At 39.6% G+C, this 19,952-nt stretch overlaps 1 protein-coding gene across 2 annotated transcripts in view; it reads right to left on the bottom strand.

The window, feature by feature from the left end:
- NBAS (NBAS subunit of NRZ tethering complex) overlaps nt 1-19,952 on the bottom strand; it is a 320,076-nt gene that overhangs the window by 267,513 nt on the left and 32,611 nt on the right. For both annotated transcript variants that reach the window (XR_009054733.1, XM_057742162.1), the window contains exon 10: nt 4,153-4,291. Coding sequence is in view for 1 of the 2 variants with exons in the window: in XM_057742162.1 (XP_057598145.1) it covers nt 4,153-4,291 (139 nt within the window). In the remaining variant the exon portion in view is untranslated. The remainder of the gene's footprint in view (nt 1-4,152; nt 4,292-19,952) is intronic.

Here is a 19,952-nt window from a genome sequence, read left to right as displayed (position 1 = left end):
ATTAGCAGAAATTAAAGAATACCAGTAAACTGATAAACTGGTAAAATATTGGAGGGCACTGATAACATCACTAGGACAAGTTTCAGTGAAATCATGGAGATAAAGCCCCATTCAAGTGACTTCAAGAGAGAAAAGAAAAGAAATGGATCACGTATAGATGACTCTTGAGCATGCGAAAGGAAAGAACTGGGCTGGTAGCAGAATTTAGCAGGGCCTACATCCCCTAAAACTAAACTAAAGAGTTTTTACAACGGGAGAAATAAAGGCATGTTGTTTGCCGATAAGCCGAATGGCCAGCAAGATTCATGAATCGGACAAAGATCTGTCAATAAGTCAGTGTAAGATCCAGCGCACAAATGGAGGAGCTGGCCTCAGCTGGTGCAAGTACAGCTCATCTCAGTAACAAGAGCAAAGACACGCAATTCAGGCGCAGATGCAGACAGGTGGTAGGATCTTATGAAAATATTCTCATTACTCCTATTTTCTCATGGAAACAGGATTTCAAAAGGCCTGTGTTCTTTCCACAACATTCTATACTGAAAAGGCAGCAGCATCAATTACAAAATATAGTCAGTTTTGTTCATTCTTTATACATTTTCCCAAAATTTCTACCTTAAAAATACAAACAGATGACAATAATTAACCGTGTAGAACACTGTATTGTTTATCAACGGCCTTCACCTCATTTGATCCTGGCAAGAGTCTTAACACACCAGTGCTAAGTGCTGAGCTAGAATTCCAATCCCAACCTTCTGACGCCTGGCCAGGCTCTTCTCTTCCCCCAGCGACTCAACTCTCCCCTGGTATCTGCTATAGCTTCTTGCCCTCATTTGTGGACACAGCTGTACCTCCAGTACAGGAAACCCCTCAAGGACAGCTACCTCTGTGTTCTGATACCTGCAGCAGTGATTTGATGTTGAACAAATGAATAAATAAAACTGTCTCATAAAGATGACACTGACATTAATGTGGAAACTTTGGTCAAGGCATATATTGGATTTTGCATAGCCTCTTTTACAACCTCGCAGCCTTGTGAGAGACGAGAATATACGTGTCAGCAACATTTTTCAGTCAATATCCACCCCAACACAATAGCAGCCTTAAACAAACAATAAGAGGTTCGATGCAAACAATATCTGCCACCTGACAAGGGGAACTAATGCTATAGCTTCAAATTACTTTGAGGTGGGGAAGGCTGTGCAGAATGATTGTGAGTTTAGCTGCAAGACATTTAAAAGGCACTAACGTAATTAAAATACTCTTGCAGCATTTCAAGAAGTTTATCATACGGCAGAGCACTCAATTTGCAATTCAATATTTCCCCCCAATTATTTTGTCAATGCACAAGCAATTTTCTTTTAAGAGACTCCAATATTGAAGCTTCAGGCCAGAGAGGGAAGGACAATGCATAGCAGGGCAGATTCCAGTACTTCAGCAGGGAGCACAGTGGAAGCACAGAGCATTTAAAGAAGCCACGGTGAGAAAAGGTTTCATAGCACGTGACAGTCCTCTGTACCTTCCCTGCCCCGGACTCTGTCACAAATACACTTGATTACACCACATTGAAACGACCCTTCACAGTCTAACTACTTTCTTGTGCCTTATATCCTCCATACTTTTCAAGTCTTTCTTTCTTTTCTCCCCCTCAACCTTTCATTTTGACAAATTTCCTAGCTACTGAAAAGTTGAAATGATTACAGGATGAAATACCAGTATACCTTTTACCTGAGTTCACCACTTATTCACATTTTGCCACATTTGCTTTATCTGTGTGTGTATGTATGTTTTTTTTTTTAAATTATTTTTTGACTGACCCATTTAAAAATAAGCTGTAGGGACTTCCCTAGCGGTCCAGTGGTTAGTACTTGGCGCTTCCACTGCTGTGGCCCGGGTTCAATCACTGGTTGGGGAACTAAGATCTCACAAGCCATATGGCGCAGCCAAAAATAAAATTAAAAAATAAGCTGTAGACATCACACTCAGCCAGAGTCAAGAGACAAAAATCGTTCAAACTCTTTTCGGGATCTGCCCTGATACATCTCACATATATAACGGCAAGCAGGGTGTGAAATCAGAGAGACACATGACTAAATTATAACAAATATGAAATAATGTGTCCAACTGCTAACTCTCTTTTTTTAAAATAAATTATGGGACAAACATCACAGCATAAACACAGCACTGACAGTGGCCAATGAGAGGTATGTAATTTCACATGGGGAGTGAGGAAAGTGCTAAACAGGAACTACAAGATCTGGTTCCAACCCTATTTGCCCTATTTTTAGTTAAGATCTACCAGGGCCTTAGGGTCCTTATCTGTGAAATGTGGCTAATAACACTCAAACTGGACTCCTTACTGGATCCTGCAGAGAGAATAAATGGGTGCTAGAGTGAGTAGAAGGACCATGAATGGAAGAAAAAGCGCAAGACACAGTACTATATAAACTGATCTACGAATATAAACTGTTTCAAGGTCTGGTGGCATATTGAATGAATAAGTTGACCTAATTTGAAAAAAAAAAAAAAACAAAACACTACTACTTTCTTGGGCTAAATTCACAATCACATATTTCAGTACATGCTAAAAACTAAAGAAAAAAATTAATGGAAGCTGACTATGATTGCTAAAGATTTCTTTTCAAAAGTGCTTCTTCAACTGTAAAATAGTCAGTGGGAAGTTGTTGTATAACAAAGGGAGTCCAACTCGAGGATGGAAGATGCCTTAGAGGACTGGGGCAGGGAGGGTGGGGGGGAATCGAGGGGGGGGCGTCAAGGAAGGGAGGGAATATGGGGATATGTGTATAAAAACAGTTGATTGAACCTGGTGTACCCCCAAAAAAAAAATAAAATAAAATAATAATATAAAAGCAAAAAAAAAAAAAAAAAAAAAAAAAGTGCTTCTTCACTGGTTCCTCTTCAACATCAAAACATTTAACCATTGTTTTAAAGGATTATTTTGAAATCAATATATTTTGAAGCAGAAATAATGGAACAAATACATTCATAGGAATAACCAGCATAGCACATTCACTTCTGTCATGTTTCACTTCAATTTCTTGGTTTCTTCCCTCACTAGAAAAACACTGTATCTGAGTGCCCACCACATGTCAGGCAACGCACTAATAAGCACATGGTACATAATTATGACCATACCGTTTATACCAAAAACCAAGATATATATATTATCACAGAGTGGCCAATATGGTAGAAACAATTAATATTCACTAATATCTACTTTTTCTTGCCTTTCTGGACACAGAAAACTACTTCCCAGGCCCCTTGAAGGTAGGAGGGGCCACATGATGAGCTACAGTAAATGAACTGTGAACGGAAGTGATGTCAGTTCTGGTGTGAGAAGGTTAACAAGTCCCACCTTTCAGACCTCTCCTCCTCCGCCTAATGCCATAAACTGAGACAGTGGGCCCTCAAGAGGTCACCAGCCTCCACAGATCCTTTAGTCATCAATTGGAACACGTTGTTCAGGGGAGTCATAATATCAACAGCAGGCTTTGCCACAAATAAGGAACACACTTTCATGGGGTAACCCACAGAAATGTCAGGATTTTTCATTTGTTTATGTGGCTGTTTTTATCACAGCAGAGCCTAGCCTATACTGACTATTACAGCATAAAGGAGTGCCTGATAGAAAATGGAAACTCGATTATAGAATGAATAAATGAATGGTTGGATGAACAGTCCTGATCAATGTGGAACAAAATGGAAGTACCAAGGCAGTTAAGAACTTGAACAGGGAAGCGTCTGTACCCTCATTCTGCCGCTCGCTGGCTGCGTGGTCCAGCTAACCTAAAAGGGGCCCCGAGAATTAAAGGAGCGGCTACATGGAGCAGCACTCAGAACAGCTGCCAGCACATCAAAAGGGCCTTAATAAATCTTAATGCCTCAATAAGCAAATCCAAGTAACGGGATTACTGTTAGGTTGTTTTTCTGATACCTGCAAATATTGTTACTAAAAATGAGACCCAAGTTAAATAAAACATGCTTTAGATAAATTTGATATTTGAAAGAAGTCCTAAAATTTCACTTGCAGTAGGTTACTTTCTTCATTTAAGGCAAACTGTTTCCTCCTCTGTATCTCACAAAGGGCTTATCTAACACCTATTAGCAAAGTGAAATACCATAACTAAGACTTACTGCAGTGACCCTGTCTCCACCATGAGTAACCAGCTTATAATAAGGTGATCCTGAAAGAACTCTCCAGGCAGAGAGTCCACAGCTAGCAGCTTTTGATATGCACACTTCAGCAGTTTCACATCCACCAACCAGTAAAAGTCTAAAAAAGAGAGAAAGAAAAAGAATTGATAAATTACAAACAGAAACAAGACAACATCAAAACAAAGAGAGCAGAAACCGTCACCTTCACAAGGAAAACTGAAATATAATTAGTATATACTAATCCTAGAAGGTAAATATTTTAGAGGAAACAACCAACAGAAAACCAGGTGGCTTTTCAACTAGAATTTCACCTTCATTTACACATTCAAACATCTGAAACCCAGATGAGAACTTAGAAATGAGAAAAAAAAAATGTTTTCGGGTTGGCTACTGAATATCTAAGAAATTAAATCAACACCAATAAACTTTAATTAACAGACACATTGCCTCACACAGACACAGATGTATTAATTACAGCAGTGCACTGGAGGCAATGAGGGCACAATTAAAGATGCTAGAAAGAAATGACAGTTGGGAATGCTGTGGGTGGGACACAGCCATACGATAATAACTATACTGAAATAAGACTCTACATTATGACTGGTTCACTTTTCTGTCTGTTATACTTCATTGCAGTTAAAAGCCAGTTACCAATAGGGCAAACAGTCTAATAAGTACTAAAAGTTGAAAGACTGTGTGACCACTACACAAACTAAGCTGATTAATAATGGAACCCAGCAGTTATGATTTTTAAAGTTAAGTCAGGCTTTAGTAAATCTGGCAGGGAACTGTATAAGACAACATAATCACCTCTCGAAAAAAGAAAAAAGTTTGAAAGTAAGACTTCTGCTATATTGAAGGGAACACTCATTGTCCCCAATAACAACAAGGCGATGGAGTAACAGAGGAGAGAGCCACATCCTTCTCAATGTCTCAATTTTTTAAAAAGGCCCTCCCTACACCTGGGAGACTCCCCACTGCCTGAAAGAGAGAAAAAGACCAGGTTTCCCTGGTCATGTCCACACAATGCTCCCCCTATACAATCTACCACTGTCCCAAATGACATAAAACATCAGGCTCCCGTGACACCAAAACATACATGATACCTGTCATCGCCAGGCCACCACTGTGTCCCAAAAAAGGATGTACTTCATCACACAACAAATTAGTGTTTCCCTTTCTCTAGACCAGCCTCATAGATAAACCCAAACTTTAAAAATTTTACTCTCTGCATAGAAATCAAAAGGTGGAAGGAAATGACACTTCGTAAGACTCCTTGGAGTTGGCATATCAAAAGACTGACTCAGTTTTATCGTTATGTTAACCAACGATAACTTTTAAATGTTACATAATTCTAAGTACTTCGTGAAGTAACACCATGAGTTCTCAATATAGCCCTTCGAGACTGTCAGTACAAGCGCATGTTCAAGGGTAGTCAAAAAGAGCTCTACGTGTTAGTGCAGAAAGCAACACCTGTCCTCTGTTGATTCTGCCTACCTTATGGGGCAAGCAGAAAAACGGCCCCCAAAAGATGTCTGTGTCTTAATGCCTAGAACCTGTGAACATGTTACACTATGTGGATTTAAGGTTGCTAAGCAAATGATCTTAAAACAGGGAGATTATCCTGGATTTTCCAGGTGGCCCAAATAACCACAAAGGTCCTTAAAAGCGGAAGAGGGAAGCAGAAGAGTCCCTGTCAGACTGACGTGACGTGAGAAAGACTCGCCCAGCCACTGCTGGCTTTGAGGACAGAAAGGGCCATGAGCCAAGGACGCTGGGCTGCTCTAGAAGCTGGCAAAGGCAAGAAGACAGACTGCAGCCCTGGGCCTCCAAAGAGGACACAGCCCTGGTGACACACTGATCTTAGTTCAGCGAGACCCACTTCAGACTTCTCACCTCCAGAAATATAAGATAAATTTAAGCCCCTAAATGTGTGGTAATCTGTTAGAGCAACCACAGAAAACTAACACCCACCTTGCTTCTTTCCCAGCCCGGAACTCAAATGACCTGTCAGTCTCGAATTCCACCAACTGCCCTCTTCTCACTTGACCACCTTTCTAATATTCATTTCTTTACTTTTTTTCAGTCTTAATGAGATATAACTGACATACAGCAATGTATAAGCTTAAGGTCTACAGCATAATCTCTTTTTCTGTGAGTTTGTTTCTGAAGCATAAGTGACCTGCAACACTGTTAGTTCCTGTTCTGAACAAAACTGACAACAATAATAATTTTTTTAAATCTCATCTCTACATATACTCTCAGACATAAAACTTTCAAAACTGCATAAATCCTTCTAGGTTTAGCCATAGAGCTTAGCCCAATTCAAAGTCTCACAATTCATAAAGTAATGTAAATGTGCTCTATTCACAAGCACAACTTGAGCCTTCACCCAAAACCTTTTTTCCTACTTCTTTTATATATGGTCTAACAAGTTTCCATCACAGCAAATCAGAAGCAACAAACTCTGAGATGACACTTGAAGCAACCCGTTGGGCTGTTTCTACCCTAGGCCAGTCCTCAGAGCCAACACGTAATTAACCCTGTTCACCAGGGCAAAAGAGATTTTGGTCCAAAGTCAAGCCAGGAGTATGAATATTATTTGCCTATAGCAACCATTCTGCTCAAATGATTCTTTTACAACAAAACAATCTCCTAAAAAAAAGTAGATCTAATGCAGATAAAAGCATATTATTCCTCTAGCTCTAACTACCAATGTGAAAAAAATACAGTTGAAAAAAGAAAAATACTTCAAACAACACTTCAAAGGTGCAATCTAAACAATGGGAAGTCTAAAAGACCTACACAATAGAAAACCACAGAATAAATAACTTGTTTTTTTCAGAACACACACACTCTCTCTCTGTGTGTGTGTCTCTCTCTGTACCTCTGTAAAAGAGTGAGAGAGGAGGAGAGAATGGAGAGCAGATCAATTAATTAAAAGAGAACACAGTCTGGATATTAGAATGTATTGACAAGCTATTGTTAATTATCTTTGCATATGATAATGGTTTCATGTTTATGGTTTTTTGAGTCATTATTTAGAAAAACACACTGGAATATTCAGATGCAACACTATGCTGTCCAGGATTCACTCCATGATACTCTAGGCACAGCAGGGTGGAGGCTCAGCTGAGGCCACAGACAGATGAGGCTGCCCAAGAGCGGACTGTTAAGCTGAATGGCAGGCATGAGGGAGTCGCGTGCTCTTCTATGAACATGCTTCAAATTTTCCATAAGGAACTTTTTTTTTAAAGTCAGTTAGGAAAAATTCTTCTGAATAAATAGGAACAAAAAAGGTAATTCTGAATATCTACATTTCTGAATATAGTCACAGTACTTTTTCAAACAGAAAACATGTGATTCTCATAAAACATATCTTTAAAAATCAGTAGCCTAATGTAATAAAAAAAAAATCACTATTTGAGAAGTCAACAAATCTCTAAAAGGCCAGGATAACGCAGATTCTGATAATGAAACAATTTTCCTCTACTCAGTATGCAAGCACTGACCGTACATAATGTGTATATATATATATAAACCATATAATTCTTTTATCAAGGAGTTGAGCATTATTATTTAGTTTGCATTACTATGTCAGGGAGGGGACAGATGTCATATCTAATTTTCAGATTTTAAAGTATATCTATAAAACTTTACGTTGTCTGACCGAGATTTCAGATTTCTTCTTTTCTCCTGGTCTTGACACTAGAAGATACTTCCTCCCCACAAATTCTGATAAACATGGCCATGCATAGATCATATTGGCTACAACAAGATAAGCTAGATTAAAAATAAAAGAGATTGAATAACTGCTCCCAAACAGCCTTTCCTCCATTCATGCCAGACTGGAGAGTAAGTGGGAAGGAGGCAGAATGATGGAACTAATCGTGCGCCGTCCCCACCAGATGGTATAGCAGCTTCGGGACACTGATACTCCGGCTAGAGACCGCGCGTGGGTTCGCCCGCGCAGACAGGCATGTGTGCTTACTTGTGTTTAAAAGGAGGGGGCACTGAGATGACTTCATCAACACAGTCACAAAATGGGTGACCAGCAGCTACTGTGTGCCAGCGGTGTGCAGGGCGCTGAGCATGCAGAGATGAGCAAGGTATGCTCCCTGCACTCAAAAGTTCGCTCCCTAATTAAGGGCACATAAAAAGAAGGAACAGCTGAGAGCCTAGAATTCAATGGTGCAAAAGACAACAGCCATATCTGGAGATGATAACCCAGTCCACGTCTACTGCAGGGTTACCTTCAGTTATACGTGCCAAGGGGTATGAACCCCAATTCGAGATGTTAATTTGGTCCATTACTTCACTGTTTTACAGGACTCAATGTTGACCAGGGCTCAGCTACAAGTGATGTAGGAAAACAAAAGCAGGTTGGCAGTGATGCTTGGCCTAGTAAATAAACCTTCCTCATCATGATAGGGTAGGAACAGGTTTCCTGGGCAACACTAGCCAAAGTCAAGTGAAACCATGTAACTTAACTGAAAACAGTCAATGGCAATGAGAGCAGTCCAAGGCCCAGCACCGTATATGCAATAAACTTTTCCTAGGTAAGTGAAATGAAAGCTCCCACTTTCTCCTGAAGTAGCACAGAGAGAAACATGCTACAGACCCCCCTCTTCCCCCTGCCCATCCTCATTGTTGCTAGGTTTCAGCAGTAAGATATGAGAAGATGAGGCAGGAGAAGGGAAGGGTCCTGGTAACAGGGGTGGGGAGTCAAAAACTGATAGAGAAGGCAGCAGACAACACTAAGGCGAGAACCTGGTAGAGGAAAACATCAGGAAGGAAATTTCAAAATGTTCCTGAAGGACAGAGAGTTAGGAATAAAGAGAGATATCATGATCTCTGACAAACTCCCTATACTTTAAAGATGCCAATTCTTCTTAATCTATAAATTGAAATAAATTTCAAACAAAATCCCAACAGAATTTCATATGGAACTAAACAAACTGATGTAATGGAACCAGACAATATAAAATTCACACGGGGACTTTCCTGGTGGCACAGTGGTTAAGAATCTGCCTGCCAACGCAGGGCACACGGGTTCAATCCCTGCTCCAGGAAGATCCCACATGCCGCAGAGCAACTAAGCTCATGCGCCACAACTACTGAGCCTGCGCTCTAGAGCCCGCAAGCCACAACTACTGAACCCACATGCCCCAACTACTGAACCCTGCGGGCCTAGAGCCTGTGCTCCACAACAAGAGAAGCCACCGCAATGAGAAGCCCACGCACTGCAAAGAAGAGTAGCCCCCACTCGTCACAACTAGAGAAAGCCTAAACATAGCAATGAAGACCCAACTCAGCCTAAAATAAATAAAATAATAAATCTTTTAAAAAAATAAAATAAAACTCACACGGGAGAGCAGAGATCTAAAAAGAGCCAACTCCATTCACACTGACAACCTTTCCCTTGACGGCTTGTGCTTTGTGCATCCTGATCTGTCAAAAACTCTCCTGTCCTGGTGTCATTAGGACATTCTCCTTCAAATCTGACCATATTAAAATCTGAAATTTCTCTCCATAAAGTGCAAAAGACAAGGCACACACCAGGAAAAGTTATTTACAAGAGATAAAACTAACAGAGTATACATTTTAGCAGACAGAATCCATAAAGATCTCCCACAACCAGCCCAAAATAAAAAAAGGACAAAGAATAAATAAGTCACAAGAAGAGAAATACAAAAGCCAGTAATGCAGATTAAAGCAACAAAGATTTACACCAGCCACCCTCTAAGTTTAGTGACACAGTAACTCTCATAAAACTACTGGTAAGGCTGTAGCAGTCAACTTGAAGAATAACATGTCAATATCTAAAAATGTATCCCCTCCCCAAAATTCCCCAAATTGAATTCTAAGACAACTCTACAGAAATTCTTGCACAGGTATATTTATCTCTCGGTGAAAGCATACCTCATGTAGCACTATTTATAAAGCAAAAAAATTAGAAATATTTTAAATGTTTAAAAGGGACAGATAAATTCAGCAAACTGTTCAGGGAAACATACAGTATAAAAAGAATAAATATGAAAATATATATTGGAAGGTCGCACACTAAAACCATGAGAGCAGGCTGCCTGTAGAAAGGGGAAGGAGACAGAGGAATGGAAGTAGGAAATTTTGTTTGTACTATTATCTCTCTTTTATTTATGTATCTGGGCATAAATACATACTATACACATACATACTTACACACCTTAAGTAAAAACTACAGCCTCAATATTTGTTCATTCTGGGTAGTAGGTGCTTTGGTATTCATTAAGTCATTCCCTGTACTGTTCTCTCTGTCTCTAACTTAAAAAGAGGAAAATCAAAATACAGTATCTCAAATTAGGCACATAAATTTCTTCCAGTTAATGAAGTCCAGGAGAACAAAATTCAGTAAACTGGTTTTAACACTTGGCATCAACCCACAAGTCCAGTCAAATACTGAAAATGAAATTAACGTATCATTTGCTTTGTGACATTTTGAAGCTGTTTATACATTAATAGTTATATCTTAAGCAATCTGTGATTTACTACTGAAAGGATCACTAGATTTTTGCAAAAATTAAGACTGTAGACAATACTGTAGAAAATAATTTATATCATTAATGTTATTTTCCTGTTGAAGTAAGCTCCTCCACTCAGAAATATTTACATGCAGTGGTAACCAAAACCTCTTTAAATATACAGTAGTCAGCTCTTAAGTACTTACTTCAGGAATCACATTTTGAAGCAAGTAATTATTTTTAAATTATTCTATAAAGACATAAAGCAATACAGAATTTCTATAGCACATATTAAATTCTGAAGACTAAAACACAATGTGTAGGAGTTAAAACTACTCATTAATAAAAGCACAAGAGAGAATAGGAGAAAGAGATTAACTTTTTCAATAATCTTCAACCTCAAAATTTTGTGGACAATAGGAAAATCATGGATCTAGGAATCAGGTGTAACAGAGTAACCGTAGTATTAGGTTCCTTTATCCCATCAAAATTTATAAACGTAAACTGTGAGCTAAGCAATCAGGAACATACAAGGCAAACAAAGAGCTCGCTTATAAACTACCCCTAATCCTGGGAATCAATTTGTAGTGTCACCTTCAGCTCTCCCAACATGTCACTACGAACCATGGGGTGAGGCTCAGGGGCACCCTCCTTTCTCGGATGGCTGTGGACATATATTCACACACGAGAAGGACAACGAGCTCGGTCCACTCCAGGGGAAAGGACAAGCCAGCCTGGACCATCCTGCAGGGACCCTTGAGTTAGGCGCAAAAACAGCCTGAAGGACTGATTAAACTGTGTGGAGGAAGAGGTCAAGGAAGGCTTCACAGGGTAACAGCAGAGAAAGGCTTATCCTTTAAACAATTTCCTGGAGAGATAAAGGGACCAGGTAAAGAGCCTTCTCAGCCAAGAGAACACAATGCACAAGAGCATGGAGAAGAGTTTGGAAATGGCGTGCCAGGAGGATGGTGAGGAACGCAGTGAGGCTCCCAGCCTGTAAAAGGCAAGCAGGGGTGGTGGGGCAGGGAGTCCGAAGGGTCTGTAACAATACAGAATGGTTTATGCTGCTCGCTTCCTGGGCACACATCACCGTCTACCTTCTAAACTGTAACAGTTGTATTTAAATCATGCCTCCATCACTAGACGTTAAGCCACTGGGACACAGAGACTGTGGCTGTATCCTTCACAGCATTTACCACAGCTGTTTCATTCCAGAAACATCTACCTGCGCACTGTGTGCCCAGAACTGCAAGGCATGAAGATAAATCCGACCCAGAGCCTTCGTCCCCGGCTTCACCTCTCCAGGCTTCACTTTCCCACCTGAGCAAGGAAGGGGCTGAGCTGAGTGATGGATGAAACTCTTCTCCAGCTCTGACATTCTAAGAGGCTGAAACTCAAAGCAGGACTGTAGGTATCAGGCGAGAAAAATAAACCGTAAGTGGTGGAGCCAAAATACACAATGAGTGAATTAAACAAACAGGAGTAAAGACAGAGGCCAGAGCAGAGCAGGGGGCAGCGAGGGGGTGGGCAGGTCCATCTGAGGAGAGGAAGGGAGGGACGGAGTACACGCCCACACAGCACACCTGATGTCATCTGGATGCACTAGGAGAGCTAAACATGACCCTACAAACTGACTCCAAGCAGAGTTATAACTGGTTTATTAAGAAGGGTCTTCAGTCTCATAATTGTTGAAAGAATCTGCCATCTAGTGGCTTAAAGCTCCTTAAAGCCAAGGAAATAAATTTGAAATAATAGAGCAAGAAACTCTTGTATGTTCTCTGTCCAATGATCAATGCACTCATGGCATACAACCAGCAAGGAAGGGGGAAAACAAAGAAAAGAAGGAAGGAAAAATTACACGTCCCCAAATTAAAAGCGCTTAAGATCACGCCTAGTAAAGTAAGGGCTCAAAAACTGCTATCTACTACTTCACGGCTAGAAGCCGTTCTTCTCTTGGGATCACAGAAATGCTCCCAATTTTACTTCACTTTAATTTGATCTTAAATACTCCTTGCTCCAAAAATCTTACTGGTTCAATACTGAAAATTCTGTTCATCTTGGATTTCTTGGATGTCTCTGCCCCTGCTGCCATCCCTCAACCCACAGCTGATGACAAGGACCAGCATCTAAAAACTTAATTCCCTACCAATCACTAGGATGGAATTAGGCAACTTCACTGCAAAAGCCCAGTATGATATGTTTAGCATCCCTCTATCCAATCCATCCCATGTCTACTTTGAATCCTGATTTCAGAACTGCACAGGTTCTGAAACCAATTCTCACCTTCTATTTCAATACCAGTAGTTTAGTTGTTGTCTTGCTCAAACTTGTTCTCTTAGGAAAATAAGTCTTGTCTTTGAACCCTACCTCCAACCCCTGAATCCTGCTAACTGTTGCCTGCCAGCCGTCCCCAACAATGGGTCTTTCCATAATGTCTGTTACCAAACTCCCTACCACAATTTTGCTCTGTTAAATGCTACCCAGTAGTCTATACTACATGTCCTTGGTACTTGAGCAGCTTGCTAAAACCAACATCTACTGTCCGTGCCCAGTGCAGTGCAGCAAAATGTGGTCCAAAAAGAATGACTTGACTGGTGCTTCCTAGGTGGCACAGTGGTTAAGAATCTGCCTGCCAATGCAGGGGACACGGGTTCAATTCCTGCTCCAGGAAGATCCCACATGCTGTGGAGCAACTAAGCCAGTGTGCAACAACTATTGAGCCTATGCTTTAGAGCCCGTGAGCCACAACTATTGAGCCCATGTGCTGCAACTACTGAAGCCCACACGCCTAGAGCCCATGCTCTGCAACAAGAGAAGCCACGGCAATGAGGAGCCTGCGCACCACAACGAAGAGTAGCCCCCACTCACCGCAACTAAAAGAAAGCCCACGCACAGCAAAAAAGACCCAACATAGCCAATAAAATAATTAAAAAAAAAAAAAAAAGAACGACTTGACTTGAGGTTACAGAGCTAATAAGTACCACAGATTTCCTGACTCTTAATCTAGTACACATTCTATCACATCACAAATATATTTTTTTAATTTTCTAATTGTTTATAAAACATAATTAAGCATCATTCCTTAATTCCTATAAAATAACCTGAGATAACACAATAGTCTTCTTTCAGCTCTCTACTCCCAAGAGAGATCCACAACAGCTAGCATCACTCCAAGTAGAAGAAGAAATTCAGCCTGGCCCAAGTTACTTCTTAAAATTGCATTCTAAGAGTAGTGGAGTAGTCCTTAATATCAGGGAGGGGAAGTATAACCGAAGTACAAAATACCCTGCATAAGATTAATGAAATTCACTGCATATAAAGTTATCATATCAGGTTAAAATACAACCAAAACACAGAGAGAGAGAGGGGAAGAGAGAAAGAGAGAGAGAGAGAGCTTGGTTGATTTACCAGCTGAAGAGATTAAAAACTTTATAAAGGTCTATAAAGGCCCATTTAAATGTAACTGTAACATAATGAAAACTAGCCACCCCTATTAAAGAATCTCCAAACACAGGACTGACAGATGTGTTAAAGCTGATTTCCAAATAATTTAATTTTTTTTCAATGGTAGGCCAAAAAAAGTCAAACTAATAAAGCACTGTCTTCTTAAAAGACAGCCAGGTGGAGGCCGCTAAGGACCAAGGTATTTCTGAGTCACACACATTCGGTGACCGTAACATATTCTGGATAAAAACAGATCACAGGATATGGCCAAGACTCTCCACTTCCCTGCCTCCCAGAAACAAACGCCTGTGGGGAAAGAAGAGAGAGAGTGAGAGAAAGACAGATCAGTCTGTGAAGCTCAGCAAGTCCCTTAATTCACAACTAAGGGCGTTCATCTCCACCAGGACAATGCAGCTTTCTCTACAGGCAACAAACAGCACCTTTTCATTTTTCTTCAAAAAACAAACCTGAACTCAGGGTAAGAAGCATTTTCTCACACTGGAGGATTAAGGATTCGAAACGCAACATGAAAAGCTCCTTAAAATAAGTTAAGATACTCGATTACTGACACTCATACTTCCCAGCTACAAGGCTGCACATTAATCTTGCAAACGTCAACAGCCCTATATTACCAAAGGCCGAACACACTCTCTCACTGCAGTGGAAGACAGTCAACAAGGATCAGGACTACAGTACTCCTTCCTTTTCTAGAAGTAATCCTTCATGAAATTAGTAATCTTATCTAGCTAGGGCTTATGAAAAATTTCCTAATGCAATTTATACCCAACTGCTCCTCCAGCTGTCAATAGAGTGTATCTTTTTACACATGGCTGCCCTGATTCTCACAGAATATATATGACCTTAGGAACCAGAGAGAAACGTGGGCAATTTTATGGTGATGTAACAGCTATAAAGATCCACTGATGAGCTTCCAAAAGCATCTCACAGGTCTAGATGGATCTTACACCTTATAAGAGAACAAAATTTACCCATGCCCTTGGATAAACCTTTCAGGTAGGGCACTCTCAACACTCTCCTCCACAAGATCAAATTTAAACATTTGTGGGACCAATGGACATTTCCCTAGACGGGGTGATGTATTAAGAAGAGATCGTGGCCCCCTCTGCATACTCTACTGCACCCCTTCCCATTCCACGTCCAAGACTGTTTGACTCCTATTTTGTGCCAGTGAAGTTATCATCAGGCCTCCTGAGAGCTCACTCACACAAAAAACATTTTTGATCCCCCCACTAAGTGCTAGTTACTTATTTGGGATATCCCTTTTAGCCCATGAGCGTAAAGGACTCATGTATTTAAAATGCTGAGTGTTATTTAGGGGAAATCAGAAACCCCTATGAGATGACCAAACCAGGATGCATAAAGCATAGCCCTTTAGCATTTCAGCATGCCATTACTTACAGGTATTCCTCAGTCTCCCCTAAAATGAACAGCTTTCTAAAGACTAACTCCTCTTGCATCTTCTGAGCCTTCCCCAGAACAGTAGCAATCCCAATCAGTGCACACTTAGGAGAATACAATTACCCAACTACTCCTACCTAATTGTGATCTACTAACAGGCAAGCGGACACCCTAGCTTATGATTCCTTGTAAATGTTGTCTTGAGTTCTTTCTGTAGAATCTGTATTGGGCTTAACACAGTTGACTAAAACGAAAAAAATTAATCACTCAAATGCTTGGATTCATCCTTTGTGCAACTATGACATAACATTACTAATCAATCATTCTTCCCCATAGACTGTATGAAACACAGGTATCTTTCTTAACATAAACCTATCTTCCTTAACACAAAGATAAGTTTTCAGTTGGTGGAAATGTAAATTGGTGCAACCACTACAGAAAACAATATGGAAGTTCCTCAAAAAACTAAAAATAAAGTTGTTGTATGATCCAGCAATCCCACTCCTGGGCATGCACCCAGACAAAACTGTAATTCGAAGAGACACATGCACCCCGATGTTCACAGCAGCACTATTTACAACAGCCAAGATATGGAAACAACCTCTTTGATAAAATCAGGATCAAAACCTCAAAAAAAAAAGCTGTTGAAAGCAGGAAGGAGCATTTAAGAATATATACAGTAGTCCCACTTATCCACGGTTTCACCTCCTGCAATTTCAGTTCCCCATAGTCAACTGCAGTCCAAAAATATTAAATGGAAAATTCCAGAAATAGAGTTCATAAGTTTTAAACTGCACGCCATTCTGAGTAGTGTAACGAAATCCTGCACCTTCCTGTGTCACCCTGCTCCATCCAGCCCAGGAGGTGACTCCTCCCTTTGGCCAGTGTACCCACACTTCAGGCACTTATTTACAATAGCCACCCACGTTATCAGATGAGGACTGCTGAGGTAGTGCAGTGCTTGTGTTTATGAAAGCCTTATTTTCCTTTATAATGGCCCCAAAGCACAAGAATAGCGATGCTGGCGATTCAAATATTCTCTTACTGCGCCTGATTTATAAAGTAAACTTTATCACAGGTAGGTATGCACAAGAAAAAAACATAGTATATGAAGGTTCGGTACTATCTGTGATTTCAGGCATCCACTGGGGGTCTTGGAACATATGCCCCGCGGAAAACGGGAGACTACTGTATATAGATAAAGCACTGTTCTTGAACTTATTCATGTTACGTGGGTGCCCTTATTTGTGAATGTATGACTCCCCAAATACACTGTACACCCCTAGAGGGCAGGCACCACATCTGAATCTCCACCACCAAGCACAGTACCCACCTGTACTGAAAGTTTAGTGCTGTCCCCTCTAAGAGTGCAGAGGAGGTAAGAGATCCCTCTTAGCTGGAATCAGGGTACTATGTAAGTCAAAACTAACACAGCAAAGAGAACACTGAGAACAGAAAACAGAAGGCAGGGAAGTGCTGGGGTAGGTGTAGGAGGGAGAGCAAAACTGGAATACAAGATAGTCTGGAGAGGATGAAATGCATTCATTAGGCTGTGAGTTAGAAAACGAAAAAGGAACATAGTCAAAATCAGCAAATCCATAGAGCTTATTCCAGAGCTTCTCAATTAATTTTTGTTTCACATTACCCAAGTTACCACCTCAATTTCTCTTCTTCAATAGTGCTCACAGCATCAAGCACAACAGTGAATTTCATAAAACCTTGAGTTTGTATATTACCAATTTATCCTAACTCCACTTTGGCTGATTTATTTCACATTTACAAAATCCTTGTGGATGATAAATATCACATGTTCACATTACTAGAGTAACCAAAAATAAATAAAAATGTGATAGATATTTCAGCTTCTTTCATTAAAAAAACACCACATAATGGAAAATATAAACAACCTAGCAATATTTTTGTCATGCACAACAGGGCATTTACACAGATTCCTTGCTTTATAACAATTTTCATTCAGAAGCCTTAATGCAGTCATCCATCTCCAAGTTGACTGCTATCAAAAATTGTATATGATTGCAGAACCAAAAAGAGGCTCTCCTTCTGTGGTTTCATAATGTATTTACCATTCCAAAATTTTTATTTTGAGACCATTCCCCCAGAAATACGTTTATGTACTTACAACCTATGCCAAAAAGTGAAAGCCTTAAGAATTAATGAATGTAATCTGACTTATGACAAGTTATTATCATGTAATAACTATTGAACGTATGATAATTTCAAACCTACGGTCCCAAGTGAACCCCACTTACCCTCCTGAAATACTGCTAGGAAAAAAGAAGTCTAATACTGACCTTTGTAAAAAACCAAGACAATGGAGTAGTCATCATGAAAATAAACTAAACAAGGCAAAAAACCAGCAAAAGATTAAGATGTAAAGTACACTTCTTTTAAAAGAGACAAGAAAAATAAAACAGAAAAATATGGAGAATGCAGAAGAATACAAAATATAAGAGAAGAAAAGGAAAAGAGAAAAATCAAAAGAAAAAAACAATTTTTCTTCTCCACTCAAGAAATTGAGTCACTTATCTAAGGAGCCCACAGATGGAGAGGTATCAATTGACAAACAGAGCTCTTACACTAGATGTTATTGCTTAAACGTACACTGCATGTATTTGTTTCCGTCAATTATCAGAAACTCTAATTGGAAATATAAGATCTATTCATCAAAATTTTTTTAAAAATTAAGAAAATATGATATATATGCATATATAGTAATTTATGTATGAAAATGAATAGGCCCTAGTTGCCTGTGGCCTGAACTATTACCTTATCACCTATGAGTCACCCAGCCACTAGTATCTCCAAACTAAATCAACATTTCTCAAAGCATAGGTGATCACATCTCCTCATCTCAAAAATCTGAGTTCCCTAAAGAACAGAAAAGCCACTTAACACTCCCAATTACCTGACTTCAACCTGCCTTTCAAAACGCCCGATCTCCTACCACAACCATCACCTCTCCTCCTCTCCCACACACACCCTTCAGTGTCAGCCAAGCTACATCACTTGAAATTTCCCAAAAATACACTGTGGCTTCCTGCCTCTTGTTACTGTTCACAATGTCACTTTGTCTGGAATGCCCATCATGTCCAGATCATATCCATTCTCCAAAGTAGGTCCTAATGCCACCTGCCATACTCCCTGATGATGCACAGAAGTACTATCTCCTTCATCTGGATCACCACATCACCATGTCTGCACTCTGTTAAGGCCCTTACTTCTTTGCAGCTTGCATTCCTGTTATATATGTGTATGTATGTGTGTGTGTATACATATACACACATATTTAAACAGAGAAAGAAATATATATATTTGACATTATAAATATATATATATATTAGATACACAGTCGACCCCTGGACAACACAGGGGTTAGAGACACCAATCCCCACCCCCAGCAGTCAAAAATCTGCGTATAACTTTACAGTTGGGCCTCCCTATCCAAGCATGCCTGTAATACTCAACCAACCGTAGATCCTGTATTCCTATAGCATTTATTCAGTGAAAAAAAATCCATGTAAGTGGACTTGCGCAGTTCAAATTCATGTCATTCAAGGGTCAACTGTATACGCATATACATATATGTGTATATAATTTCTCATTCAAGAATATGAGACCTTGAAGTCAGGATTGTTCTCCATCTTTATATCTTCCACAAACCTAACACTGTGTTGCACACAGCAAGCCACAATAAATAAGACAGTAATGAAAAGGCCAACTAACAATAGAATTAACTTTCTACCTCTCATCAATCCTTACTAGTACAGGCAGACAATTCCTCTAACAGAACACATATACCTTTTAAGGAACAACAGATTGTTTTTAATGTATATAAGTGCTGAGAAAGATATTAATAACTATGCACTAAAACAATAAAAATAAGTTGAACTAAATCAAAAAAAGGCCTTAAAAGAGCAAAGTGCAAACCTCGCTTGAACATAATAAAACATGGTATCATAGAAGATGTAAACATAAAGAAATAGGTCACCCTCAACAAAAATCAAACCAGCAATTGCAGTGTCATGGGTGTGATATATGGTGACACTGAGTGTGCACTGTCTGGGCTTGGCAAAATTCACAACAGAGAACTAAGCATATGAAAGCAAAACACGTTCTGTCCCCTTTCTAGTAGCAAATTTAAATTCAAGACACATTAGTGAAGCTATGCAAGAAAAATACAAAATCTGAAACATAAAAACAAACATTAAAAGGCCATACTTTATATAAGACGTTGACAAGAATAAAAAAAAACACAATTTTCTTATTCTTATAATGTTTATTTTATCATCAAAAGAAATGTTTGATTTAAGAAAATGCAATTATTTGCAGCTTATACAATTACATTTAATTTATAAAATGTGAAGAGCTCTACTCTGCACAGATCACTAAACTTTA

This window comes from Hippopotamus amphibius, chromosome 7, assembly GCF_030028045.1.
Source record: "Hippopotamus amphibius kiboko isolate mHipAmp2 chromosome 7, mHipAmp2.hap2, whole genome shotgun sequence".
Lineage (NCBI taxonomy): Eukaryota > Metazoa > Chordata > Mammalia > Artiodactyla > Hippopotamidae > Hippopotamus > Hippopotamus amphibius.
This window is presented reverse-complemented; position numbering and strand designations above follow the sequence as displayed.